At 45.0% G+C, this 27519-nt stretch overlaps 1 protein-coding gene and 1 long non-coding RNA gene across 2 annotated transcripts; one reads left to right on the forward strand and one right to left on the reverse strand.

Moving 5' to 3' along the window:
• The first annotated feature begins 3818 nt into the window (after positions 1-3818).
• Positions 3819-27504, forward strand: SERPINB5 (serpin family B member 5). Its single transcript, XM_007096091.3, has 7 exons — positions 3819-4086; positions 11639-11813; positions 15652-15789; positions 18575-18692; positions 21133-21275; positions 23928-24095; positions 26968-27504. The coding sequence occupies exons 2-7, from the start codon at positions 11646-11648 to the stop codon at positions 27358-27360; spliced, it is 1128 nt and encodes a 375-aa protein (XP_007096153.1). The 5' UTR covers positions 3819-4086; positions 11639-11645; the 3' UTR covers positions 27361-27504.
• On the reverse strand, positions 12837-13423 carry LOC122232737. Its single transcript, XR_006210124.1, has 2 exons — positions 13345-13423; positions 12837-13029 (listed from the first exon to the last, which is right to left on the reverse strand). It is a non-coding gene; the product is annotated as an uncharacterized LOC122232737 (long non-coding RNA).
• Positions 27505-27519: the final 15 nt, after the last annotated feature.

The raw sequence follows: 27519 nt of genomic DNA on the forward strand, positions 1-27519 counted from the left end.
TTTTAATTTAGAGAGAGAGAGAGAGAGCACAAGCAGGGGAGAGGGACAGAGGGAGAGGGAGAGAGAAAGAATCCCAAGCAGGCTCCATGCTCAACGTGGAGCCCGATGGGGGGCTCAATCCCATCACCCTGGGATCATGACCTGAGCTGAAATCAAGAGCTGGTGGCTCAACTGACTGAGCCACCCATGCACCCCTTACTGATAAATTATTTTATGCGCAGTGTTTAAGTCTTCTGAGTATATGCACAGATGTAATTTGTCAACATGAAATCAAGCAACCCTTAAGTGCATTACAGCAAGACCCAAAAGTCTCTAAATACGTGTATGTATCTATATATTTCTTAACTTACTGTTACGTGACTTAGTCTTGTGACCACTACCCTTCAAAAACATGTAGTTATTTTCCTTAAAGGTGGACACTCAGCTGGTTTCTGTTTTTCTGTTAGAAATAATATTATTGTGGATATTTCTGTACATTAATCATTGACTTTATCTGTAATTCTTTCTTTTTTTGTTTTGAGAGAGAGAGAGAGAGTGAAAGCAGGAGCAGGGGAGAGGGGCAGAAGGAGAGAGAGAGAGAGAGAGAGAGAGAGAGAGAACCGTAAGCAGGCACCACACTCAGTGCCGAGCTCAATTTGGAGCTTGATCCCATGACCCTGGGATCATGACCTGAGCTGAAATCAAGAGTTGGGCCCTCAACTGACTGAGTCTTAGGCGCCCCTGTGATTATTTCCTGAGAAAATTTTCTAAAGGCTGTATTATTGGGTCAAAGGAGATGGACATTAAAAGTATTAAAAAGATAACATCCTGAGCCCCTCGTAGGTAAAGGGAAGTTTTACTCTCTGACTTTACATCTAAAAGGAACATTAGGACAACAGGTCCAACCTTTGCCTCTTTTTTACACTGCAGGAGCCTGAGGTCCAGAGAAGCTAAGTTTCTCGCTGATGACGAATACTTACTGAGCCATGAGTGTGGCTCAGAATCGACTCTAAGATGAATTGAATTCTCTTTCCCACACTGTCACCTTCTTTTCCTCTACATCCATCAACCAAATGCAAGTGATTTGATATCGAATTTTCTGCTTGGATATACCTTGACGCTCAGGATTAAGGATTATGTCACTTATACTATTTCCCTTCACTTTTTTCAGTGTTAGGTTTTTTGTTTTTTGTTTTTTCCTGTAAGTTTGCGTCTTAGTAGAAATTTCATGTGAGTGATTTTCCATTACAGGCCATCATTTAATATAAAATTCCTTCTAGACAGAATTTTAGGCTTCTCAAATGCCAGATATCGGTAAGTTGAGCCCGAAAGCATGTTAAAGCTGTTGGACTCTTGAAATGGACATAGTTTGGGTGAAGGATTATACATCTGAGGTTTTAACACATGGTTTTGTATCTCAGTCAGAAACTCTAAGGTAAAGTTGCCTTAACCATCCTGATTCAGTTTCTCCACATGTGAAAAGGAGGTGACAGTCCTCAATGAGTAGCTGGGGGCCTTATTGTGCGATTCTGTGAGTAGTTGGAAACGAGCACGCTTCTCTGTATTCCTCTGTTGTACGCGAGAACTGTCGTGCCCATCGGTGGGAATCATACCCACCAGCGGTGAAAAAGCAAAACAAAACACTGATGATTTGTAGGTATCTGGGGAGCATAGTCAAGAATTTGTGGCTGAAATTTATCTTCTTGGAAGAGAAGAAAGAGGGAGAGACAGACAGACAGAGTAATTTTAAGCATGCTATAACAAAGCTCCTTTGAGAAGCTCCTGGGAGTGGCGGGGTGTGGTAAGCCAGCCCTCAGCCAGAATGCCGAGTCATCAAGTTAATAATGTTCGCAGGGTTTCAGCCTATAGGTAAGAAAAGGCACACCAACCTACCAGTCTCCTAGGTTATTAAATATTTGGGCCGATGATTGCTTTCGTTGAACTAGAGAAAATTATGTTTGATAAAATTGTATGATGACTGAATGGATAATTCATTCTTTAAGCTGTGTTTCTTCTCCCCCCCTGCAAATATGTACCCTTTAATGGACAGCAAATAACATGGTTTTTGTGGCAAATGAAAGAGAAAGGGAAGAAAATTGTCGATTATTTGGGGGAATTAGAAAGCAAATGGCGCTTCTTACAAACCGGTGTATCATTTTCCACTAAATATTTTCAATGGAGTATTTATTTCCGACAGTCAGAATTACAGTCGGGCTTCCTCGGGCATTGCTAAATTCCTGTCACTGGAAGCATTTCCTTAAAAAAAAAAATTTTTTTTAATGTTTATTTATTTTTGAGAGACAGAGAGACAGAGCATGAATGAGGGAGGGGCAGAGAGGGAGACGAGGACACAGAAACCGAAGCAGGCTCCAGGCTCCGAGCTGTCAGCACAGAGCCCGACGCGGGGCTCGAACTCACGAGCTGTGCGATCATGACCTGAGCCCAAGTCGAAGGCTTAACCGACTGAGCCACCCAGGTGCCCCTCACTGGAAGCATTTCTGTTCAGGTTTGATAAGCACTGAGCAAGAGTATTACAGAGGAAATTCAAATACCAAAAGGGGGAATGGACAAAGCTCTCTGATTCAAGTGCACGTCTCTTAAAATCTTTGGGTCACAGTGGCAAGCAGGCAGCAGCTGCTCAATAAGTTATTGTAGAGACTAGGGTGTGAATATTCTGCACCAGGCTTTTGGCCATTATGATTATCCCCTGAGCCCGTGCCTGCCTGAGGAATAGACAAAGTGGTAAAATAATATCCACCGTAGTTAGGAGGCACACGCATATGCCGACACTTCATATGTTTTCTGTCTTCATGAATATGTGTGTCTCATTTCACAGATGAGGACACTGAGGCTAGAGAGGTTAAGCGCTTGGACTAGGATATCTCAAGCATCGAATGGTACAGTAGGTTTCTAAACGTATGACTCTGCCCCTAAACCCACATCTCCCCACTCCAGCTGGGGATGTAAGTGTTGAGAGGCAGCCTGCCCACATCACCCTCTCAGGACCTTCTTGCCTCCACTTGCTCCCGAGATTCTCCTTTCAGAGTTCAGCTCATTTGGTTTATGACTTTGATCCTGGTTAATAATAACCAGACATCGGGGGAAGGGAAGCGATCAGTCAATCTTAGTTTGGCAAAATGAGGCGCTCTCATTCCTTTAGACCAGCATTTATCGACTGCATGCACACTGTCTCTCAAGCCCATACCAAGCTGGTGTTACAAAAATGAATGGGGCTTGGTCTTTCATCTGTAGGATTCTCCGTCTCTGTCGTTACCGTCTTGTGGTCAGATAGAAAAGACTGTACAATATATAGATGGTAATGGGAGCAGAACAGAAAAATGAATGGCTTAGTTTCAGGTACTTTCCTGAGAACAGATTTGGTAGGAAGCGTGTAGGTCCCACTGAATGAAGGAGCCACAGGATGGCAGGAACTCTGGAATCTGCAAAGAGCAGGCTCCACAGAGAGCAAAGCTGTGTATCTTAATCACTGGGAACTTCATCAAGCACTTTCTCCTATCAGTTTGGTATTACGTATTTTGCTAAGCATACTTCATTTAATTTCTAGGCCCTCTTCCTTTGTGATCGCCATCCTGTTTAATAGGGAGTACCTCTTTCGCACCTAGCAGAGAGAGCTGCCCCAGTTTACGTGGAAAGGTGGGGGTTAGGGAGCTTTTCGGGCACCACCCTATTTGAGAAGTCTGAATCATTACGACCGTCACATATTCCTTCTATTTCATATCATATTTCACCTTCCGGTCCCACGTGGCCTATCAGGGTTGCCCTGATGAATGTATGTACATATTTAGCCCAAGGCAGGATCCACCGAAGCCCTTCCTGCCCGAGCATGTTGGAGGCCTTTGGAGGCTGTGCAGACAACAGCAACTTCAACCTGAATCATTTTTTTTTCCAGTCATGGACCTGCTGCCAAGAGGCATGAGTAAGAGCCGGGAGCGCAGGCTGGGAGTGGTCACAGAGGGAGTGGTGCCTGCTCAGGGGAGCCAGCCCTGCCTCTGCCCCACAGAGGGTTGCTCCTACATCAAGGTCCTTGGGAGGCTCTCGTGTTCCTTTTCCCTTGCTGTGCGTTTTCCGGGATAACTGTGACTCCAGGTGAGCAAAGCGCGGGAGCAGGGCGATTTTTCAGGGAGATTCTTGAAACGCAATAATTATTTGAGCTGTTTCAAGATGGTGGAGTCGGTAGCCATGATGGTTACTGTCAAGGATAGGCTGTGGGCTGCAGTGTTGCCACGTGGGCGGCACTTTGAGCTCTGGGTCCTTCGGGAACCAGGAATGCCAGGTAGGGAGCAAGATCACATCCAACTGTGAAGACGTAACCTGGCTAGGGGGTTCGGGTGGTGGTGGGGGGGCGGGCAGCGCAACAGTGATTCCCGGAGGAGAAAGTATTCCTGAGGACATCTTCAGCCGTGCCTGGGAATTCAGAATGGATTTTGTGACACTAATTTCAGGAAGGGCCAGGTGCTGAAAACCGGAGAGACTGCGAAGGCGTTTGAGAGTCTGGCCCACCTTCCTGGTTGGGTGAGAGTTCAGTTTTGGAACCACTCTTCTTTTTGACAATTTAATGCAACCAGTCACCGTTCACTTTACTAGCAACCACATTCTTCCGGGCGGAGACTCTTCTCCCTCCCTGTTTATGGGTTTCAGGACAGTTGAAACAATTTACATATTTCAAATATATGTTCTTTTTTTTTTTTTTTTAACGTTTCTTTATTTTTGAGAGGGAGAGAGAGAGAGAGCATGTGCGTGTGAGAGCAGGGGAGGGGCAGAGAGAGGGAGGGACAGAGAGAATCCTAAGTAGGCTCCATGGAGCCTGACACAGGGCTCAAACCCACGACCATGAGATCATGACTTGAGCCGAAATCAAGAGTCGGGCGTTTCACTGACTGAGCCACCCAGGCGTCCCTCCAGTGTGTGTTCTTTCAAATGGGCTGGTTCATGGTTTCTTCCTGATACACACTATGGTTTTTGTGGTTTCTTTAAGTGTATCATACTAAAGATCAATTTAACAAGCCAGGCTGTTCAGTTGGCTTGTAATCAGATTACACACGATTTTGCGGAGCTGAGGGGTTTAGCCAGACCACAGCTCGGCCCTTTGCTTGTGGATGAGGAGTGGAGGTTCGCAGAGGCGAAGCGGTGTCCGCAGTCACGCGACTTCTAAGTGGGGAGATGAAGTAGATTGCAGGCCTTCAAACTCATAGCTTGTAGACTTTTCCACGACTCCACAGGCACCCTTAACTTTTTCACCCCAACATCACCAAAGAGGTTTCGAATAGAATCGGGTGTGTCCCAAATCTCAGTCCTCACCAGTCTGTGCAAGTTGGGTGGGTTCCTTGACGGGTGGAGAGATGGCAGCCGGCCTGAAGAAAGGCATTCTCCAGATGACTCAGCCGGTTTATTTCTTCGCTTCCTAATGCTTTCAATTCTGTCCCTTCGATCCCTCTGCTTGACTTTGAAAGTATGCAGTCAGAGCAATTTTGGTCATTCTGGTGTGGCAAGCCTGACTCTAGTGTTAAGCAGCAGTGGGAAGGCTCAGGGGTCAAGATCAGGCTTCCAGAGTATCTGAGCATAGCAGCACCCCTGCCACCGGCAATCAAGCCATTGGCCTTATTACTAATAGCTGTGTTCTCCTTTCCTGCTAACGAAGCACTTTTCACATGCATCTACTCATTTCATGACTTTGTTTAATCCTCATGATAACTCTTTCACCCTGCAGAAGCTGCAAGAACTCCTATTTTCTTAATCCGGCTCTGACTTTTTCTTCTCGGGAGTGCAGACAGCAGAGACTGGGGTTTTAGGCATTCTCCACTGTAGTTATTATTATTAGAGGCAAGGTTTCTCGACACGTTGCCTAGGGACTGGCTATACTGAATACTTAGAGGTTTTTTATTCACCACATTTTTCTTCATCTGTAAACTGAGGCAGGCTAGGCTAAATGATTTCCACAATAACCTGACACAGTGAAAAGTTAGTTGGTAAGGAATGAAAAAGCTTATGTACATAGCTGTGTGTGTGTGTGTGTGTGTGTGCGTGCGTGTGTGTGTGTGCGCACATGCATTTGTGCATAGAAGAATGGGTCTGTTGGTAGAGTGAACTTATCTGGTTCAAATACAGCATGTTTAAGAGGGAAAGGGGCACTCTTGCTAATGTTAGGACAACACAGATAAACCAGGACTGTCCCAGGCAAAACGGGACATATGGTCGACCTGCCCATAAGGTCTTTATCTCAGCCAGATGGTCTACAGATGAAAAGTTTGAGGACCATTGGCTTAGATGCATTAAAAACTTTAGGAATCTTGGGGTTCCTGGGTGGCTCAGTCGGCTATTAAGTGTCTGACTTGGGCTCAGGTTGTGATCTCACGGGTTGTGGGTTCAACCCCGTGTTGGTCTCTGTGCCGACAGCTCAGATCCCCAGAGCCTGCTTCAGATTCTGTCTCCATCGTCTTTGCTCCTCCCCTGCTCATGTTCTGTCTCTCTGTCTCCCTGTCTCTCTCAAAAATGAATAAACATTAACAAAAATTTAAAAAAAGAACCTTTAGGAATCTTTATGCAGGGGCCAGTGACCAGCTCTAGGTCTAGAGAACTGAGCTCAGTGACCCAGCTTACATCCTAGTACATGTGCCTGCTCTCATTTGGGAGTCACCTGCACTCTCTGAATTGGGTCTGTTCTCTCCGGCACACACTTTTGCATGACTATCTCCTACTTATCCTTTAGGGCCCGTCTTTGGTGGGACTTACTTGGATGGAACTGATTCTGAGGAGACCTCGCTGAGATGTTTCTTTAAAAAAAAAAAAAAAATTTTTAACGTTTATTTATTTTTGAGACAGAGGGAGACAGAGCATGAACGAGGGAGGGTCAGAGAGAGGGAGACACAGAATCCGAAACAGGCTCCAGGCTCTGAGCTGTCAGCACAGAGCCCGACGCGGGTCTTGAACTCACAGACTGCGAGATCGTGACCTGAGCCGAAGTCGGCTGCTTAACTGACGGAGCCATCCAGGCGCCCCTCACTGAGATTTTTCTATGAGTGAACTGCCTCTCCCGAAGCACTTGTGCCCCCCACAAGTAACTTATGCCCCCGTCCAAACACTAATCACACTATCACACGTGTGAGGCCACACGACAGCTCCTCAGAGGCAGGAACCAAGTGTGTATTCCCCTGTGGTTCCTTAATGTCTAGCTCAGTGCCTGACACAAATTAGGTGCTCAGGCCATACTTATCAGATGAGAGCAATATCAAATTAATAGCTTGCGATGTAAATAGCAGAGAGAGAACAAGAACTTCTTCAAAAACGGGAAACAAAGTTTTGTGTTGATTTAAAAAAATACGCAAAGTCTCTCGGTATCTCTAAAGGGGTAATTCAGGATGTGTAGAATTTTTGGAGTTCCGAAGACACTCGAGAGAACACATACCAGCCAAGACACGATTATGATGAGGTGTGGTCGGGAGTACCCGGCTGGCAGCTGGTGGAAATGAAAGTCTGGTTTTGCCACTTTCACCTCCCTGTGTGGGTGGCCTGGGACAATCACTTCATCTCTGCCCACTTCACTTTCCTCACTGGGACATGAACAGGAGGAGCCAGACTAGATCCATTCCAAGATCTGGCTCCACTTTCAAGGTTTACGATTTTAGGACATAACGCAAACAGCGGGCGACTTTGCAATACGTTCTTACAAGTTTTTGTTTGTTGCGTCTGTACTTGTGCCTTACGTTTCCATCTCACTTTTCTCTGGTTAAAATAAAAGTGCCTTTGAAACATTTAAGTGACTAAAACATGTAGCGTTTCCTACGTTGGAGCTGTAATGGAAATTCTCTCTTTTCGTTATAATTGTCAGAGGGTTTTCATGAAAAGGACAGAAGTTCTCTCTGTGACCAAGTGAAAAGTAAAACAAATAAAAAAAAACCTGCAGTGATTTTTCGCACTCTGAACACAGGTCATTAGGCATGTACAATTATGATGGAGGACTTGCTAACCTCTACTCTTGGACCCATAATTTGTATAGCATTAGCTGCACAAAATGGCCCGTGTAGGACCGGATGCATTTTCCTGGGCTTGTATTGCTACGTTGCTGGGATTTTTTTTGCATGCTTTGTCTTGCAGCACCTTGAGGTGGCGATGGGCTGTGGCCAAAGTCATCCCTTGGAACCACCTCAGACCAGATCGGCTTTAAGTGTTTTTAGGTCTGCCGGTATTAATCACCAAGCAGGTGATGAGGTCTGCCATGCGATATCTGCTGGATTACTTGGTTGGTGATTGCTTGCCTCTACACAGATTTCCGTGTGCACCCATTTTCTGCTTCCTTCGTCAGGCATCCAACAATATTGTTATCTCTAGGACCTCAGATATTAAGGCCATAGGACCTTCCCTGACTCGCGGGAGAATTTTCTGAGAAAGGAGTCAGTCAGCACACAGATAAGAAGGCACACCTGTTTGGACGCCTACACTGAGGACTTTCATGCAAAGGAACAGACTCTTGAAAGGGAGGGTCTGCCCCTGTCGGGAAAGCATCAGCTGATAGACGTGCACTGATTTACATTTTCCATCAGGGACTGGAAATCCAAGCCTTGAATTGCAACACAGTGTTAACTGGATTGTGTAATCCGCTGTCCTAAAAACCACCATTATCTTGTATCGCATGGAACCATTTAGACTAAATTTACCTTCAGATGCTTTAAAGGATGAATGAAGAGTGCTTCACTTGAACAATGTGGTAAAATGAACATTTCCTTACCCTTTGATCCGCTTCTAGGTGTTTGCAGTCAGAATTCCCTGAGCGGATTACTCCAAGGCCTTGAATACACAGAGGAAATCAAACTTTAAAAGTAAAGTTTGTATCGATTATGCAAAATTATTCTAATTTCTCTTCTTGAAGGGTAGGAAGTACATGCTGGGAAGGACTACTGATGTTTGTTCAAGCAGAGTTGGTATGTTTTCATCTTATTATTGATGTGATCAGGCCTCAAGTTGTAAAAGCTTCGAGAAGTTTGCAGTGGCTTGGGTTTTAGGCCTCTCTCTTTGGTGAAGAAATAGCTCATATAGGCATCTTTATTTGATGGAGAAATGACTCATGTTGAATTTTAGTCGTTGATGAACTCAGCCCCATCCGTGTTAAATTTGCTGTTGGAGAAAGCCAGACTTCAAGTCCTGAAAGTCTGTTACAGAGATCCCCCAAACCTTTTGTGAAGTTTCTTTTAATTTCTTCGTGGTGGACGTACTGGTCAAAACACCCTGTGTGCTTCCATTTCTGTCTCATTGCCCTCCGTACCCTTGATGTTGGGCGGCTTTGCCTGGGAGTGCACAGTCATCCCGAGCAGATCCCCCCCCAGAGAGAGGAGAAGGTCTCGGGCCCCAAAGAAATGTAAGATTTAAGGTTACCTTGTGGTAGGTTTTCAGAACAATGACCTAAGTTCACTTAGCTGTTCTTATTGGGAACATAAAACAAAGGAGGAAGAAGTCATTGGAGATGACCAGCGAGCATGAATGGGTCAACAGAACATTCTTTTTGGTGATGGATTTGCTTTTATAGACTCTGAGATACATTATAACCTTCTCGAATCCATCTTGCACACAAGCCACATGTCCCATAAAAGGCGGATTCCTATCCTGGGCTCAGGCAGGGGCTGAAGAGTCTATGTAGCCCAGTTCTGTTCAAGAAAGTGTTATGCCCTGACTCCTTCAGTTAGGTGCCTTCAGGCTTGGTCAGTAATGACTGGATTGAACAGAAAGGTCGACCTTTTCTTAGAATAACAGTTCTCAAACTTTTCAATTCCAAGATGCCTTTGACCTCTTAAAAATTACCAAGGATCCCAAAGAGTTGTTTTTCTTTTCTTTTCCTTTCTTTTTTTTTTGATGTCAATTATATCTATTGGTATTGACCAAATCAGAAATTAAAACTGGAGAAATTTTAAAATAGTTACTCATTTATTGAAGATACCAATCACGTGACCCTTACATATTAACACGAATAACCTATTTCTATGAAAAACCACTGTTTTCTAAAGGAAAAGAGGTGCAGAAAGAAAAGTAACACTGTCTCTTCATTTCCTCAAATCTCTTTAATATTTGGTTTAATAGAAGACACATCACGCAGCCTCTGGAAACTCTGCTGCATATTTGTGACAGATTGACAATGGAAAGACAAACAATGTCTAAAAACTTTTATGACGTTAAAAAAATCTCCGTGCCCCTCGAGGGGCTCGACCTCGACTCCGAGATCAAGAGTTGCATTCCCCACCGACGGAGCCAGCCAGGTGCCCCTGAAAGTGGTTTTGACCTCACGGACCCACTGAAAGGGTCTCAGGGACTTAGAGAACCTACAGGAGAATAAGAGTCCTCAGACAGGACTAGGTGCCCGCTTGCTGTTGTCTCCAATTCCCCGGGCCCCGTATTTTTAGCTGAACCCACCTTCTCTCTCTTTTCGTTAACTCCTATATGATTTGTCACACCGCTCGCATGGCACGGGCAGCCGCACATTCCCCTTACTTGCCTACGTATCTGCCCCCAGAGATGGCAGGCTCAGAAGAGGAGGGACTCAGTTGATCCTTCTAATACTTTGTGTAGTGTCTTCCACACTGTAGGTGTGTACTAACAACAAAAACATTAACAGCTGTATTTATTAACTATTGCTGTGTTCTAGGTGGCCTACTAAGGCATGACTGACTGTATGAGTCTCCTAGAGCTGTTATGACAAAGTACCACCAATTGTGTGGCTTAAACCAATAGAAATTTATTCTCCCACCGTCTGGAGGGGCCTGAAATCAAGGTACCCACGGGGCCCTGCTCTCTCTGCAAGCCGTAGGGGAGAGTCTGTTCCATGTTTTTCTCTTAGGCTCTGGTGTTGCCAGTGATCTTTGGTGTTCCTTGGCTTGTAGAAATGCCAGTTCACTCTCTACCTCTGTTGTCATGCGGCCTTCCCCATGGGTGCGTTCACACCATCTTCCCTTTGTGCACGTCTGTCTCAGTGTCTTTTCTCCTGTTTTTACAAGGACCTTGGTCATATTGGATTAGGGCCACCCTCACGACCTCAACATATCCTTTAGGGAGACACTATTCAACCTGTAACACTTACTAAATATTAAATTGAACCATACCAAACTGCTCTGATTTTTTGATTTATTTTTGAGAGAGGGAGAGAGAGAGCCAGTGGATGAGGGGAGGAGAGAGAGGGGGAGAGAAGATCTAAAGTAGGCTCTGTGCTGGCCGCAGAGATCCCAATGCGGGGCTCGAACTCACAAACTGAGATCGTGACCTGAGCCAAAGTTGGAGGCTCAACCGACTGAACCACACGGGTGCCCTTAAGACCGACTGATTTTGATCAGTGCCGTCAACTGTTCCGTCCACCTGCTGAGGAAGAGGTGTGCAGGCTCCTGAGGATGGCCTTTGTGGCCGAGTAGGCCTGAATCTGGAGATTCTGGGCAGAGCTGGACACACAGAGGATCCCATATGCTGGACTGTTCAGACCTTAGGACATTTTCCCAGAAGTTTCTTCACCATTGGCTTTTCAGATTGCATTTACTGAAAGTTCCTTCCTCTCTTCTACCCAAGACTGTTACTTTGTTTGAATAGAATCCCGTTGCATTGGCAGACTGCCGTTGAGAACACCTCAAAGACGCTTTAGAAATAACCTCATCCTTGTCCTTTGCTGCAGGCCCACAATGGACGCTCTACAACTGGCAAATTCGGCTTTTGCAGTTGACCTGTTCAAACAACTGTGTGAAAAGGAGCCAGCGGGCAATGTCCTCTTCTCTCCGATCTGTCTCTCCACCTCTCTGTCACTTGCTCAAGTAGGCACCAAAGGTGACACAGCAAATGAAATTGGACAGGTAAGCTCCATACCTTGTTTCTGCTTTCGGTGGGAACAGACTTACCAGAACACAGAGGCGGTGCCTCGGGAAAATGAATGGGGGCTCTTGGAGAAAATTCCTCAGGATTGAGAGATATGCCATTTCTCGCATCGTCTTAATCTATCTTTAAGTGTGTCGTTAATCTGTCCTGCGACCCACATTTACAAGTACCATGTTGTGATGGACAACCTGGGGACCTGCTTGCTAGGCAATCACAATATTTACACTAACGAGTAGCCTTTGGCGAGTCTATCTGATACTTTGTGAAAATCATTCAAGATGGTGTTTGTTAAATGTGACACTGCAGATACCCCGTCCAGTGCGTGTTTATTTATGGCATCATGCTTTATTTTAAGATGCAGGCTCAACTTCATTCTACTCTGTGATATATTCTACCCTATAATATGTCCATATCAGATAAATCGATCTGTGCTTATGTTGGTATAGAAATAACTTAAAATTTTTTCTGCCTTCAAGTAACAGGGATAAAGAAGCAGATGCGTCGTGCTTACTTACGTTCCAGAATACTCCCTGGGGCTTGAGTATCCTATTTAAGAAGAATGCAATGAACTGATGTCGACCCTCCCCCACATATGCATATAGTTATATGTATATGTGCGTGTATTTTACTTTTTTTGTTGTTGTTTGAGTTTCTTTTTGGCTATGGCTGACCATCTAGCTTTGTAAAATTCTTAGACCTCCAAATGGAGTGATCTTCTCTATCTTGCTACGTTTCATATTTGCTCACTTACCTTTATTTTAGGTTATCATTCTTTTCAACTGTTATATAATTGACATACAACATATTCGTTCTAGATGTACCATATAATGACTTGATATCTGCACATATTGGAAATGATCGCCACGATAAGTCTAGTTGACATCTCTCACTCTACATTGTTACAAATTCTTTTTTTTTTTCTTGTAGGAGAACTTTTGAGATCTACTCCCTCAGCAACTTTCAAGTATATAATACAGTGTTATTAACTACAGTCCTCATGCTGTACATTACATTCCCATGAATTATTTATTTTATGCCTGGAAGTTTTGTCCCCTTTTGGATCGTAGGTGGATGTGCTCCTAATTCCATTCCGTTATCTTCTTAGGTTGATGGTTTTATGTTCAGTAGAATCTTCTCTTCCATCAACTCACAAGCATTTCAAAACTAGGGACCTCTTCTTATATCCATAAATCCCTACAAAGTAAGACCCACAAAGTATTATTTTGGTCAGGATGAACAATTTACACTTGAAATTGAGTGAGGCTTGGAAAAGAAACTTCAGTTGTGGAGAAAAGCTGTCTCTCTCTTCTCCGTCCTTGGTTCCTCACCCCCCACCCCTCCATTCCTACCCCCTTTTACCTTCCTTGTCTCCCACTAGAGAAGGGATGGTAAAGAGACCTTCCTGGTGGTGGGTCTGCTCTTAGTAATAATAATAAAGCTCTTTTCAGTACCTACAATGGTTCCCCCAGTAATGGTGACCTGGGTTCTTTAATTTTTTGGTCTTTTTACCTGTCATTAGGCAGGAGAGCTATGTACTGCCTTGGATCAGACATCTAACCCTGCAGTACTGAGGCTTTGTGAGTCACAGGCACAATATGCCCATTTAGTGACATTACCTAGGGTGTGGTGTCAGGGCAGTTATTATGACTTAAGAGTCAGGAGAGAATCACCTTATGCAGACATCGTTTTGGGGCACCATGAAACACAAGAGCTGCTGGGCTATCGGTTGGAATGAAAGAAAAGTTAGGAACAAAATAGAAGGGGACTTCTTCCAGAAGATAGCATCGTGGTTTTAAGTAGCTTAGAATATAACTGTAAGAATAACTACTAACTGACTAGAGAAACAAAGGCAAGAGACACGTAGCTTAAATTAAATTTCCTTACAGCTTGCAGCCCACTGATACCTGAAACCTCCAGAGTGTGACCTTCCTCAGGGACTCATGGCTGCCTCAATGTTTATATGTCATTAAAAGCTAAAAGTAACTTTATCTTAATGGCACCTAAGCCCCACAAGGTCCTGAAAGCCTTGCTTCAAAATCCTTAGAAACTTACTTTATCTCTACTCTCCTTCCCACCACGAACTTAAAAGTATACCATCAGTCCTTCACAACCCCAGTGCAGCTCTTTCTCCCCACAACTCCTGTCCCTGTGCTATATTAAAATTACCTTTTTGCACCAAAAATATCTCAAGAATTCTTAGCCGTTTGCTCATGAACCCCACTTCCTAATTTCATCATTAAGGTTTCTTTTCTTTTCTTTTAAAATTATTTTTATTTATTTATTTATTAAAAAAATTTTTTTTAATGTTTATTCATTTTTGAGAGACAGAGAGAGACAGAGCATGAGTGGGGAAGGGGCAGAGAGAGAGGGAGACGCAGAATCCCAAGCAGGCTCCAGGCTCTGAGCTGCCAGCACAGAGCCCGACGTGGGGCTCGAACTCACAAACTGTGAGATCATGACCTGAGCCGAAGTCGGGCGCTCAACCGACTGAGCCACCCAGGCGCCCCTTTTAAATTATTTTTAAATGTTTATTTATTTTGAGAGACAGAGTATAAGCGGGGAGGGACAGAGAGACAGGGAGACAGTGAATCCACAGCAGGCTCCAGGTTCCGAGCTGTCACCACAGAGCCGGACGTGGGGCTCGAAATCACGAACCATGGATCGTGACCTGAGCCGAAGTCAGAAGGTTAACTGACTGAGCCACCCGGGCGCCCCTCATCGTTAAGGTTTCGATATGATGTTTTAGATGGTTTCCATATAATGTCTGCAATGATCATTGCAATGACGAAAAGTAGGTATTCTCAGTCCATTTTACAGAGGGGAAAGGGAAGCTCTGAAGGGCTGGGCAAGATCACGTTTCTGGCGGGTACAGGCTGGGCCAAGGCAAGGGTGTCTGACTGTAGCCCACCCAGGGCAGCCACCACTTGTGCTGACCCTACCCCCAGTGATGCAGCAGCTCACGGTTAGAGCGACTTGTTGGAGCAACTGATGGGGTCACATAGACCTTGCTAGAGACCCTCTATCCCCGAATCTGATATCTACCTAATGATGGTCTCTCTTGGTGTTAATCTCTCTTTGCTTGCGTCTAAACTAGATAGAAGGGGGGCACGTGGGTGGCTCGGTTGCTTGAGTGTCTGACTCTTGATTTCGGCTCAGGTCACGATCTTGCCGTTTGCGGGTTCGAACCCCATGTAGGACTCTGCACTGACAGCGCTGAATCCCTGCTTGGGATCCTCTCTCCCCCTCTCTCTGCCCCTCCCCAACTTGTGCGTACATGCGCGTGTGCTCTCTCTCTCTTTCAAAAATAAATACATAAATACGTAAATATCAAAAAAGTAATAAATAAATTGGATAGAAATTATACCCCAGCTTCACTCTTTCCCATGTTTAGAAAGGCCTTGGTCTGAGCCTCAGAGGCATCGTTTTGAACAAAGGGCAAAATCCCCCCAATAGTTGAGTAAAGAGAAGAGTATCATTATGGCAGTGTTTCTCAGCTGGGGACGGTTCCTCTCCCTCTCATCCCAGGGACATCTGGCAAGGCCCGCAGACATTTTTGGTGTCACAAATGGAGGAAGGAGTGCTACTGGCAGTTAGTCTGCCGCTAAGGATCCTACAGTACCCAGGACTGCACCCCCACACACCCCCAAGAATTATCCCGCCCCAGATGTCAATGACTCTCAGGTCGAGAAGCCTTGCTTTATGAGGACAGTTGAGCAGGAAGATACTGCTCCCCCGAGGCGGCTGACCATGGTCCTGTATCCATTGCAGCGGGAAGAGACAAAGCTTCGTGGATGATGGGTTGTTTTCTCTTCACAGGTCCTTCATTTTGGAAACATCAAAGATGTACCCTTTGGATTTCAAACAGTGACATCGGATGTGAACAAACTTAGTTCCTTTTACTCCCTGAAACTGATCAAACGACTCTACGTAGACAAATCTCTGAATCCTTCTACAGTAAGTGGGTTAAAGCAATTCGCACCATTCGACTCTTTACCAGGAGTGGCATTTTCACGCGGTTACACCCACCACTTTGTTTTCAGCGAAATCCACTTCTAAGATGCTCATTGATGATTTGAAGCTTATTAAAATAAATCAGTCCTGGTGGGGAGTGTGGGGTCTCTTGATCAGATGGGGGGGTGCCAAATGTGGTGTGGCCCAATCGGATAGAGGGTGGCGGGGGTGGGGGTGGGGGTGGGGGTGGGGGGTGGGGAGGGCCCTGAGACAGAACAAAGGAGATAGAAGTTTATTGATACACCGCCAGGAGGGGCAGACAGGACAGCCAGGGAGAGACTGTCTGCCCTGAGAAAGTAGTGGGGGGCTTAGTTAAGGGGGAGGTGAGGGGGTAAGGGAATGTATGGAATTCTCCTTTTTTAATATCTGTGACCATTGGGTCAGCTAAGGTTCTCCTTAAACAGCAGGGCAAATGACCTGGATGAACATTTTGAGTTCTCTAAAGTTCTCCGCCTCATCTGTTTCTGCATACAATATTCTCTTGATGTTTCCCAAATCAATGAGAAAAATAACAACTGTATGAATTAATAGTTTTCATCCGTCACAAATTGGTTTTGTTTGCTTTATTTGGCTGGCCGCGTGGGTATCTGTACAAGGTAGCTCTAGGTATTTACTTTTAGCTGTTTCTTGAAGGAATCATATAAAGTATACTGTAGTATCCTTAAATTTGATCCCAGAGTATATCACAATATTTTTCAAGTCTGTATTTGAAACACGTAGCCAGCATTCTAGACTACCACATAGACGTTCTTTCTCTAACAATAAAGAACTGATTCGGTTTGTGGTTGCCTGGTCAAAACTGCAAGCTCTCCAAATCTAAAAGGTAGACTGCCAGTTAAATAGCTTACCATAGTTTTACTAATTGCTACTGTAGCTGTCTTTCTGGTTGAGATCTTTTGAGGACATCCATCACTAGATATTGTTGTGACTTTATTCTTAAAAACATTTTTTTTAATGTTTATTCATTTTTTTGAGAGGGAGAGAGAGAGACAGAGCACGAGTCGGGGAGGGGCAGAGAGAGAGGGAGACACAGAATCTGAAGCAGGCTCCAGGCTCTGAGCTGAGCTGTCAGCCCAGAGCCTGACTCGGGGCTCAAACTCGTGAACCATGAGATCACGAGCTGAGCCGAAGTCAATGCTTGACCCACTGAGCCACCCAGGCGCCCCATGTTGTAACTTTATTCTTATTGCTTGAAGACATATATACACAGCCTTCTTTTCTGCTAACAATCACCCAGAGAATTAAAAAAAAAAAAAATACTGAGATGTGAGCTGGGGTCCGAGCATGGAAAGTTTTTTGAAAGCTCCCCAGGTGGTCCTTAGGGAGATGCTGAATACATTTTGTGCCAGCAGTGAGGACAGTGGAGGTGTCTTTATCTTGGTGAGGCTCTGATGTTTTGGGGTGGCCCCAGTTCTCTCAGTCAACGGCAACACGCAGTCCCAAGGTTGGGTTGTAGTTCACAGATGCAAAGTGGCTGAGGCTGTCGCTGCTGTGAAGAAATTCAAGGGGCCCCCTGTGCTTAGGACGTTTAATCAGATATGTTTCATTTGGTTGAACTTCCGTTCAACATTTTGAATTATTTCAACCAAACTTGAGTTTGGAGTTGAAAGAGATTTTTTCAAAGCCGGTTTAAAGAAATTTTTGAAGTTTAAAGAAATTTTTTCCATCCTTCCGTTGGGTGTACATCACTTGCAAATGCACCACTAATAGAACAAAGGAGCGCGTGGCCTGAGGGGGGCTGCCTGCCTCAGAACTACCTGGATGTTTGTGAAAAGTGCTAATTCCTGGCCTCAGATCACTCAACAGGGATGGGTCTTGGGGTTTGGCATTTTTAACAATAGAACCCCTGCCGCGTTCACTACGGAGCCGTGTTTCAAACTTAAATGTGAGAAGAGTCCCCCGGGAATCTTGTTAAAATGCACATTCTGGTTCAGTAGGTCTGGGGTGGGGCTTGAGAGCCTGCATTTCTTTTTTTTTTTTTTTTAATTTTTTTTGCCATTTATTTATTTTTGAGAGAGAGACAGAGTGGGGGGGGGAGGGGCAGAGAGAGAGGGAGACACAGAATCTGAAGCAGCCTCCAGGCTCTGGTCTGTCAGCAGAGAGTCCCATGCGGGGTTCAAACCCTGGAACCTTGAGATCATGACCTGAACCAAAGTCAGATGTTTAATCAACTGAGCCACCCAGGCGCCCCAAGAATTTGCATTTCTATTAAGATCCCAGGTGATGCTGTGGCTCTTGGTCCTTGAGTTCCACTTTCAGTAGCAAGAAATCTCTAGAGTTGGTATGAATTTCAGTGAGTAAGAGTTTTCTGCTCACAGAGTTCTCTTTTCTGTACATTTCTTCTGTTCTAAGATATCTATCTATATCTATATCTATATCTATATCTATATCTATATAATATGCCCTTTAATGTTTCTAAGTTGGAATTCATATTATAACTCTCGTGTAGCGTAATGTTTCTTTCTTTCCTCCAAAGCTGCTACTACACTGAGAGAGGCATTTAATAATAGCTATTGTCTTAGAATTGAAGAAATGAAACACTTTGTACGAAAGGCATTTCATTGATTTCCACACGAAGCCTCCATTTATAGTATTTACAGATGCTGAAAGGGTATCCACCCACCTGGACATTTTACAAACCCCAATTTAGTTGGAATCGTGGAAGGGCACGATGGTTTGGCTGCAGAGTTCAGGTATTTTGTGATTTTATGAGCTGGACGTTTTTCAGGAGTTCATCAGCTCTACAAAGAGACCCTACGCGAAGGAAATGGAAACCGTTGACTTCAAAGATAAATTGGAAGAGACGAAAAGTCAGATCAACCAGTCCATCAAGGACCTCACCGACGGCAAGTATCTTTTACTTACTTGGACACCACCTTCTCTTGACTCTTTCTGCTAAGCAGAGGACTGAATATGTGGAGGCTTCCTTGGATGCTTTCGGTAGACAGGCTAAATTCTTGCCCTTGAAATGCCAGACATGTCAACCACGTGACTCCTGGGCGTGTCGACACCCTCGTCATCTAAGGCTTGGCAGGAATTCCTGGTGCTTCAGTTCTGGTCCACTTTGCTGTGCTCCCCAGGGAGCTGCTGGCTGGTCCTCCTGGAGCCCCAGCCCTGCCTCCAACAGAGCGTGGCTTTGGGCCACTCACTGGCCAGTTTCTCGATGCGGAGACGAAGGGCTTGGGCTTTAACTTAATCCCTGCGGCCACCTTCGGCTCAAAAATTCTGCAAATTTTTTGAAGGAAAAAAGGACAAAAGCTCCTAGGCAATCAAACACACGTCCAGAAAAAACAAAACAAAGCGAACTGAGGAGGAAACTCGTCCTCAGATCCACCACTCCCAGTGCTGGTCTGCCCTCTGCTAGCCTCAGGGTCTCTTCCGCAGTATCTGCCTGGTCCTGCCCCTGGCTCAGTGCTCTCCTCCTGCACCGACCCTCCCCCCCCCCCACCTCCATGGTGAATCGTCCTCCCCGGATAGGAATTGGAGCTGGGATGAGTCTGAGTGCCGGTCAGTGTCCATGTGTCCCTTCCCGGGGACATGTTTGTGTTGTGTTGTACACGCTTCCTGTAGGAATGGCCAGAGGGGGCCTGTCGTGCCGCTGACTCAGGAATGACAGGTTCCACGCTGTAACTGCAGAGTGAGGCCATGGAGAGAACGTGGTCTCAGAGTCATGTAAGACCCAGGTTCAAATCCAGGTTCAAATCCAGACACTGCCTCTTTGCACTGAGTTACTTGGCTAGAGAACCTCAGTTTACTGAACTGTAAAATGGGGCATATGTTACTTGGTTAATTTTTACACGGTTGTTGTGAGAATCAGGTTAGATAATAGAGGTTAACGAATAATACAAGATAGCGAAGGTAATATATGGTAGCCATAGCTATGCGTGGACACACGTGCATATTCATACATATATATATGTCCTTGAAATGACCTTTTCATTGCCTTCATATGTAAAGAAAAAACAGGTATAAGTAACACCAGGCTGCGCACAATTTAAAAATTTATAAGCAAAAGCAGCTCCGTTTAAATCGCTGTGTGATTGTTTTGCTTCTAGAATTGCCATATAATTGTATTTTGCTCCCCAAGGGCCTTTAAAAGACCTTCACAAATTTAAGGTTTTTATGGGAGAAGGTAGCTTAGTGAAAAGTCCTCTGAGTTTAGAATCAGAAATTCGAGGTTTCGGTTGAAATGACCACCTGCTGGCTCCCCTTCTTCTCTGGTCTTTAAGTTCCTTCCTTGACATGATTACAGATTCGGCACATCATGTGATGTTGGTGGGACTGAAAATGAGGGGCTCCTTATTAAAAAAGGTATTACGCATTTTAAGGTGGTGACAGGGGAGCATGAAGCCCGTACAGGGCCCTGCACACACACCGCCACAGGTCCACGAAGCGGGTCCTGAGCGGAGAGGTGATCATCCGAGGGATTAGGTCAGTGAGAATCCCTTGCAAAACATGTCAGTACTATTCAAATGTGAGGACTTTGCTCTATCAAGGCATTATCACCACTGAACTGTTGTGGCTGTTGGGAGCTTGATCTCTGTGGTAATTACAGTGCCGACCTTGACACGAACAGGTGTCTGCAGCAATGTAATCCTTGGGTGGGGGAGGGGAGGGTGCCAAGCTGTTTGGCCAAGAGTGCAGCTTGGTTCTGTGCGGATCTGCTTTCCAGCTGCGGGCACGAGGAAGGCTGCTTGGCCTTTCCGAGTCCCAGGTTCCTCAAGTATAAAATGCGGCAGAAGATCCTGGCCTTACAGGATCATTGTGAGGGAATACGCGTGAAAAGGCTAAAATTACACTCGTGCATTTTCATCCCAGAGCACAGGCTTCGCAGTCCAAAAGACTCATTTGAATCCCGAATCCCTCCTTGCTCATGTGTCATCTTGGGCAAGTGACTTAACAGCAAGTCTCAGCGTCCTCATCTGTAAAATGGGGAGAAATACACGATATCGTGCATAGGAAATCTCTAGCACACTGCCCCACACAAGGCATTCAAAAGGGGTAGCTCGTGTTTTTCTTCTTCCTGTTCTTCCTGTTCTTCTCCCTCCCTTCCCCTCTGCTTTCTGCCCGCCCCACCCCTGCCGCCAGATCTCTTCGGTAAGTCTTCTCGAAACAGGATGAAAGGAGAGGAAGGAACCCTTGTGAAGCATTCCGGGCCATCGATCGAACCTTGCATGGGTGGCTCCAGCCGTGACAAATACCCAGGGAGCGGATGCGGTGTGGATCCCAGATGTGGTGTTGAAGAATAACCCTGTGCAATCTGTGGTTTCCTACAATTGTTTGCAGGCCGCTTTGAGAACATTTTGTCTGACAGCAGTGTCAGTGACCAGACCCAAATCCTTGTGGTTAATGCTGCCTACTTCGTTGGAAAGTGGATGAAGAAATTTCCTGAATCCGAAACCAGAGAATGCCCTTTCAGAATCAACAAGGTACGTAAGGCCGCGTGTCAAAGGCTCCCAAGTACAGATCTGAAAAATTATGGCATAGGAGGTAGTGTGCATAGGAGGCATAGGAGGTAGTGTGCCTTTCCTGAGACCAATGGTTGGGAGGGGAGGGGTGGGCAAAGAACCATAATCCCCTCTTGTAATAGTCAGTGAGCACGCCCCCACTGCACCCAGAGGTGTAGTTTTTATATTTAAGAAAGTGTTCATGGGCGGAAGGGAGGGGGAGTGCGGGGGACTCCTTTACTGTCATTAAATCATAAAACTGGGAGGTGTCAGATCCTGGAGACTCAGACTCTAGAAGAGTTCACCCAAGATTTGAAATGTCACTGATTTTTTAGCGTGGCCTCTAACCAAGCAGGAAAACACTGCTCCAGGCTGCGTGGGGATACGCCCTCCTTTTGAATGCGGACTTTTCCTTCGTTTCCGTTGCATTACTTTTGTCAGCCTCTGAACTTTTTCACAGGTTTTACTAAATAAACCTTTTCTCCTGTCCCATGATGTCTTCTTTAAGGGTAGACTAAATTGAGGAAGTTATATTATGAAAGGTGTAAATAGTGCCTGTTCGGACAAGGTGAACACACACACACGTTTTTTGGAAGAGTCTGTATTTAGTCATGTGTTCAGAAGATATGTCTCTCGATTTATATTCTAGAAAACGGAATTATTGTATCCATCTTCGGTGCTGATAAATGAAATAGACGACTGTATTTGGTGGCCACAACTATATGCAAATTCAGATGACTAGCTGTCTAACTTGATGGAGAGTTTTAGACAAATCTAGAGCATCTTTAAGAGAAATAAATGGAAGCATTAGCAGTAAATTTCAAAAGTAGTGTGCTTTTCTATCCTAATTCTATTTCTGGTTGTACCTAGAATGGAAGTCTTTAATTATTTATTGACCAAATATTTAGTGAGCAACTACTACGTGATGGGATATATCAAGATCATAAGACATGGTTTCTGCTTTGACTGTAGTCTAGTTAGGGTGAGGGGTGTGTGTGTGTGGGAAACAGTCACATAAACAAACATTTCTAACCATGTGACAAGTATTGAAATAGAGGTATTACAAAAACTAAAATTAGTACAGTCTAGCTCTGCTGAGAGGTGTTGGGGGAAATTCAGTTCACTGTTTGAAGATCCCAGATATAAGTTTTACTGAAATATTATCTCCCAGGCCTGATATGAAGTTTAAAATCTCCCCTAAAAGAGATCCAGTTAACAGGCAAATATCCTAAGGGAGGTATAGATCGAAATAATAAGCTACAGTAATTTACTGTCAGTCTCTTACTCTTTAGTATGAACTAATTTTCCTTCAGAGAATCAGTCATGTCAGTAGCAGAGACACAGTCAGATATCAGTGGGGACAGAGAGAAGGAAGGGCCTGGGATGCTGCCCAGAGAGAAAAACCTGGGCACCAAGACCCTTTTGGAGGAGTGTGGAATGCATTGGAACTAGAAGCGACTTAAGAGATAATTTGGTTACTTAATAGTTTCATTTAAGAGATTATGAAATATTTTAAACATGTAGAGTATTCTAGAAAATAATAAAACAAACTCCAATGTACTCAACAGCTTTGCCAATCTTTATATTTTGCTGTATTTATTTTAGATCTTTAAATTTTTTTTTAACGTTTATTTATTATTGAGAGACACGAAGACCCAGAGTGTGAGCAGGGGTGGGACAGAGAAAGAGGGAGGCACGGAATCCAAAGCAGGCTCCAGGCTCCGAGCTGTCAGCACAGAGCCCGACGCGGGGCTTGAACTCACAAACCTCGAGATCATGACCTGAGCTGAAGTCGAAGTCGGACGCTTAACCGACTGAGCCACCCAGGCGCCTCTATTTCAGATGTTTTAAAGAAAAAAAAAATACAGCAACAATAGCACTTCCCCCGGGTAGCCCCTCCTTCCCTGTCTCAAGGTTCCTCCCCAGAGGTAACAACCATTCTGAAATGTCCAATTCCCTCCTGCTACTGACAAGGAAACTGAGGTCCAAGAAGTGAAGTGATTCCCTTAAGATCACACCATCTGTTTATGTCACATTTGAGACTGAAACCCCAGGTTCTTATCTCAAATCCAGACTTCTTCACAGCTCAGATCAGAGTAGGCGGCCGTACAGGGAGAGGGGGATTAGAAACAAAGGAGAACAGAGGACCAAACAAATGTGATTTGTGTCTTGCTGTGTGCTGAGTGTTCCCTCATATGTATTCGATCAGCAAACGCTGCCTAAGTAGCTATGTGGTTTGCCCTCGAATTTATTTTCAAGTCCACTCCACCAGGAATGAAGAGCTGGCAATTATGAGCATCTATAAAGACTAAGTCAAAGTCTGCCTCTGTTTTCAGTCTTACTGTCTTATTTTCAATGTTTTGTATAAGTGCCGTATTACGTATAGTTCCCGAAATATATTGGAATGATAAGGCGTGTGAATGGCTTTTCAGAGGAAGTCATTGCTCATCCGGGGACAGTCGGTGATGGTCTGGGTCCAGTACAGTTGGGATCCCAGCGGATGGATGATTACACCACAATGGTCTGAGACTGTAACAAGAACAAACGTGCGTGTGTGCGTGTGCGTGCGGGTGTGTGTATTTATGCTTGTGTGAATCGAAAAGCAAGTGATCCGAATTTCTTCTCCTCTTACAGACAGAGACCAAACCCGTGCAGATGATGAATATGGACGCCACGTTCTGTATGGGCAACATTGATGGTATTAATTGTAAGGTCATAGAGCTTCCCTTTCAAAACAAACACCTCAGCCTGCTTATTCTGCTCCCCAAGGATGTGGAGGATGAGTCCACGGGCCTGGAGAAGGTGAGGAGGGAGGCGGGTGTTCAACACAAAGGTGCCACCCGCTGTGACAAGGAGCTGTGTGGAGGGCACTGTGTGTGGCTGTGACGCTGCCCTGCCTTACACATCTCTTGCTCGGTCGTCTCCAAGGGTTTCATGGTCCTTTCTGGGCCTTTGTCTTTCATACGAAAACGGCCAGCATGTATTTGGCACTCGTGACGAGCCAGGAGCTGGGAGGTCCCCACGTACGCCTTCTCCTCGACTTCTTGGGACAGGCCTATCTATTTATTAGAAGCTGTCACGGTGCTCTTGTTGACTGAGGGACCTGAGGCACAGCAGGGGAGGTGACAAGTCTGTGGTCACCTAACTCATCGGTGGCACGTAGAATCAGAATTGGAGCCCAGGAAGTTGGAATCTGTGTTCTTAATCTAGCCCCGAGTGCCTATTATTAGCATCTTGCGTTAGTGTGGTGCATCTGTTACAACCGATGAACCAGTTGTCCACACATTATTCATAAAGTCTGCAGCCTGCTTTAGGGTTCACTTTGTGTTGTACCTTCTATAGGTCCGGAAAAGCTCTTTTAATGCGTACACCCAGAGGAGATTTTATTATGCTTCATCCTTTATGGAGGTTATTAGAGGCACGAGGTGTAGATAGCAGTAGAGGTTCATCTCCTTGTGAAGGATGCTTTTGCTCCCCCTCTGCTCTGGCAGCCCCATCCAGCCACCCAGGGCCACCTGCTCCCCCCTCGGCCCCGTTTTCCCAGCTCCCTAGCTCCCCTCCACCGGGGCCTCGGCCCTCGGCCAGGGAGAAGGACAGGCTCGTTGAGGACCCCAGAGGTCACCTGCTTCATTTCCAGTCATGCCTCGGTTACGCCCTGGCTTTCCAGGGAGTGGTCTCAGTCCATGTCCGTCCTGCTGCTTTAATGGTCATTACGCTTTATCCATCACTGGCCTTCGTTACTCTTTTTCCTTCATGTTTGTTTGTTTGTTTATTTATTTATTTATTTATTTATTTATTTAGAGCTCGAGCAGGGGAGGGGCAGAGAGAGAGGGAGACAGAGAATCCCAAGCCCTGATGTGGGGCTGAAACCCATGATCAAACCGTGAGATCGTGACCTGAGCCAAAACCAAGAGTCGGACGCTTAAGGGACTGAGCCACCCAGGCGTCCCTGGCCTTCATTATTCTTTTATTCACATTCACTGTGCATTTTCTTTTTTCACTCCACTCCATGCCCTATCTCCTCTTCTCTCGCTGTTGTTATTCAGCTGTTTTACACTTTACCTTACTTACGTGAAAGACCCTCATACCATTTTTTTTTTTTCTGATTAAAGTACAGAATGGGAGAAACTGAACTTTTGAGCCTCAGAGAAATTCAAGAACACGCTTTGTGTTCTTCTCCAGGGGCCACCATAATAAGTACCACAAACTGAGTAGCTTAAACAAGAATCTATTCTCTCACAGTTCCAGAGGCTAGAAATCTGAGCTCAGGTGTTGGTTCCTGCTGAGGGTTGTGAAGGAGACTCTGTTCTATGCCTCCCCCCTTAGCTTCTGGAGATTGGCCGCCAATCTTTGGTGTCCCTTGGCTTATACATGTGTCACTTCAATCTCTGCCTCTGTCTTCACGTGGCTTCCTCCCTGTATGCGTGTGTATCTGTGTCCAAAATTTTCCTTTTTATAAGGACACTGGTCATATTAAGTCAGGGCCCATCCTAATGACTTCGTCTTAAGTAATGACACCTACAAGGATTCTGTTTCCCCGTAAGGTCACATTCTAAGGCACCGTGGGTTAAGACTTCAATATAAAAATTTAGTTTTTTGCAGGGAGGGGGCACAATTTGACCCATAACACATATATAATGGAGGAGGGGAAAAAACTTTTTTCCCCCCTTCTGACTAGTCTTTTTGAATTATGAATGAATATTCTTCCCTCTCTTCGTTCTTAGATAATAAATGGACAAGAGAATATACCTTTTGGCTGAAAAATTCTAGTTATGGCAATCTTTCGGTTCTAATAATGTGCCATAAATAAAAACAGTAGTCATTGAAAACCAGATTATCATAGATGAACAAGAGAATCCAACAGTACCTTCCCCCACTAAACACAAAACAAACAGACTTGTGACCAGTCTGTGACCTTGCCATGTTACTGATTTTTATGAGTTTCATGTGAATAACTTCAGTGCAGGATTGTCCCATGATAATACGGTCAAGGTACTACCATTCTCAGTTGTATTCTTGTTTCTTCTCCAGCCAGTGAGGGGTTGGGAGGGCAAGGAGCAATTTCAGATTTGCTCAGTGAAGAATTTTGTGACTCAACCATTTCACGTGTCATGGCATAGCTCTCATTTTTAAAATAACCAACTGAAAGGGATGCATTCATCACCCCCGGTCTTAGAGAATGACCATAGACAGCTTAACAAAGAGTAACTCATTTTACAAAGAGTAACTTTAGATTTGATTTGAGTTACTTTTGATGCCAGGCCAAGTACCCGAATATTCTGGATTTCCTAGAGGAGAAATTAAAACAAGCATTCAAGCAATAGTATGTATAAAAGCCCTCCTAGTTTTATGTTTATTTTACTCTTATTTATGCAACATCATCGGCCACACATCCATTTCTACTCTATGACTTGAAAGAAACAGCCTGAGACATTTCAGGGCAAGGGGACTGTGGTCGGAGCATGGCGGGGAGGAGAGCAGTGCTGGGTGGCTGGGTGCATCTTTGAGACGAGAAACCAGTCCCACACCCAGACCGCAGGGTTGATTCCATTTTCGGTGGTCCGAGGGCACTGCTTCAGCACTGGACTCACGATGGCACTTTCTGTTGCCAATCAAGCTGGATCTTTCACATCTGGGAATAAAAAAATAATTTCCTTTCCCTTTGGTCCTTCAGGTTGAACAACAACTCAACTCAGAGACGCTCTTGCAGTGGACTAATCCCAGCACCATGGCCAATGCCAAAGTCAAACTCTCCATTCCAAAATTTAAGGTGGAAAAGATTGTTGATCCCAAAGCTAGTCTGGAAAATCTAGGGCTGAAAAATATCTTTAATGAGAATACATCTGATTTCTCTGGAATGTCAGAGACCAAGGGAGTGGCCCTCTCCAATGTTGTTCACAGAGTGTGCTTAGAAATAACTGAAGATGGTGGGGATTCCATGGAGGTGCCAGGGTCACGAATCCTGCAACACAAGGATGAATTCAATGCCGACCACCCATTTATTTACATCGTCAGGCACAACAAAACGCGAAACATCATTTTCTTTGGCAAGTTCTGTTCCCCTTAAGTGGCAAAAGCCCAGGTTAAGTCCCACCTGACTTTTCTGTAAACTCTGCATCCAAAGAAACACTTTCTAAATACAATAAATTGTTAATATTGCTGGATCTGGAAGCTGCTGGTACTTGACCTGTGTAGCCCTCATACCAACAGACCCTTCTTTTCCAAT

The sequence above is a fragment of the Panthera tigris genome, chromosome D3, assembly GCF_018350195.1.
Source record: "Panthera tigris isolate Pti1 chromosome D3, P.tigris_Pti1_mat1.1, whole genome shotgun sequence".
In the NCBI taxonomy this organism is placed as follows: Eukaryota; Metazoa; Chordata; class Mammalia; order Carnivora; family Felidae; genus Panthera; species Panthera tigris.

Bases quoted from the DNA above. Each gene is read 5' to 3' on its own strand.
- SERPINB5 (XM_007096091.3), top strand. From the start codon at position 11,646: ATGGACGCTCTACAACTGGCAAATTCGGCTTTTGCAGTTGACCTGTTC. The intron at 11,814-15,651 runs GTAAGCTCCATA...TTCTCTTCACAG, and splicing joins CAGCAAATGAAATTGGACAG to GTCCTTCATTTTGGAAACAT. The intron at 21,276-23,927 runs GTACGTAAGGCC...CTCCTCTTACAG, and splicing joins GCCCTTTCAGAATCAACAAG to ACAGAGACCAAACCCGTGCA.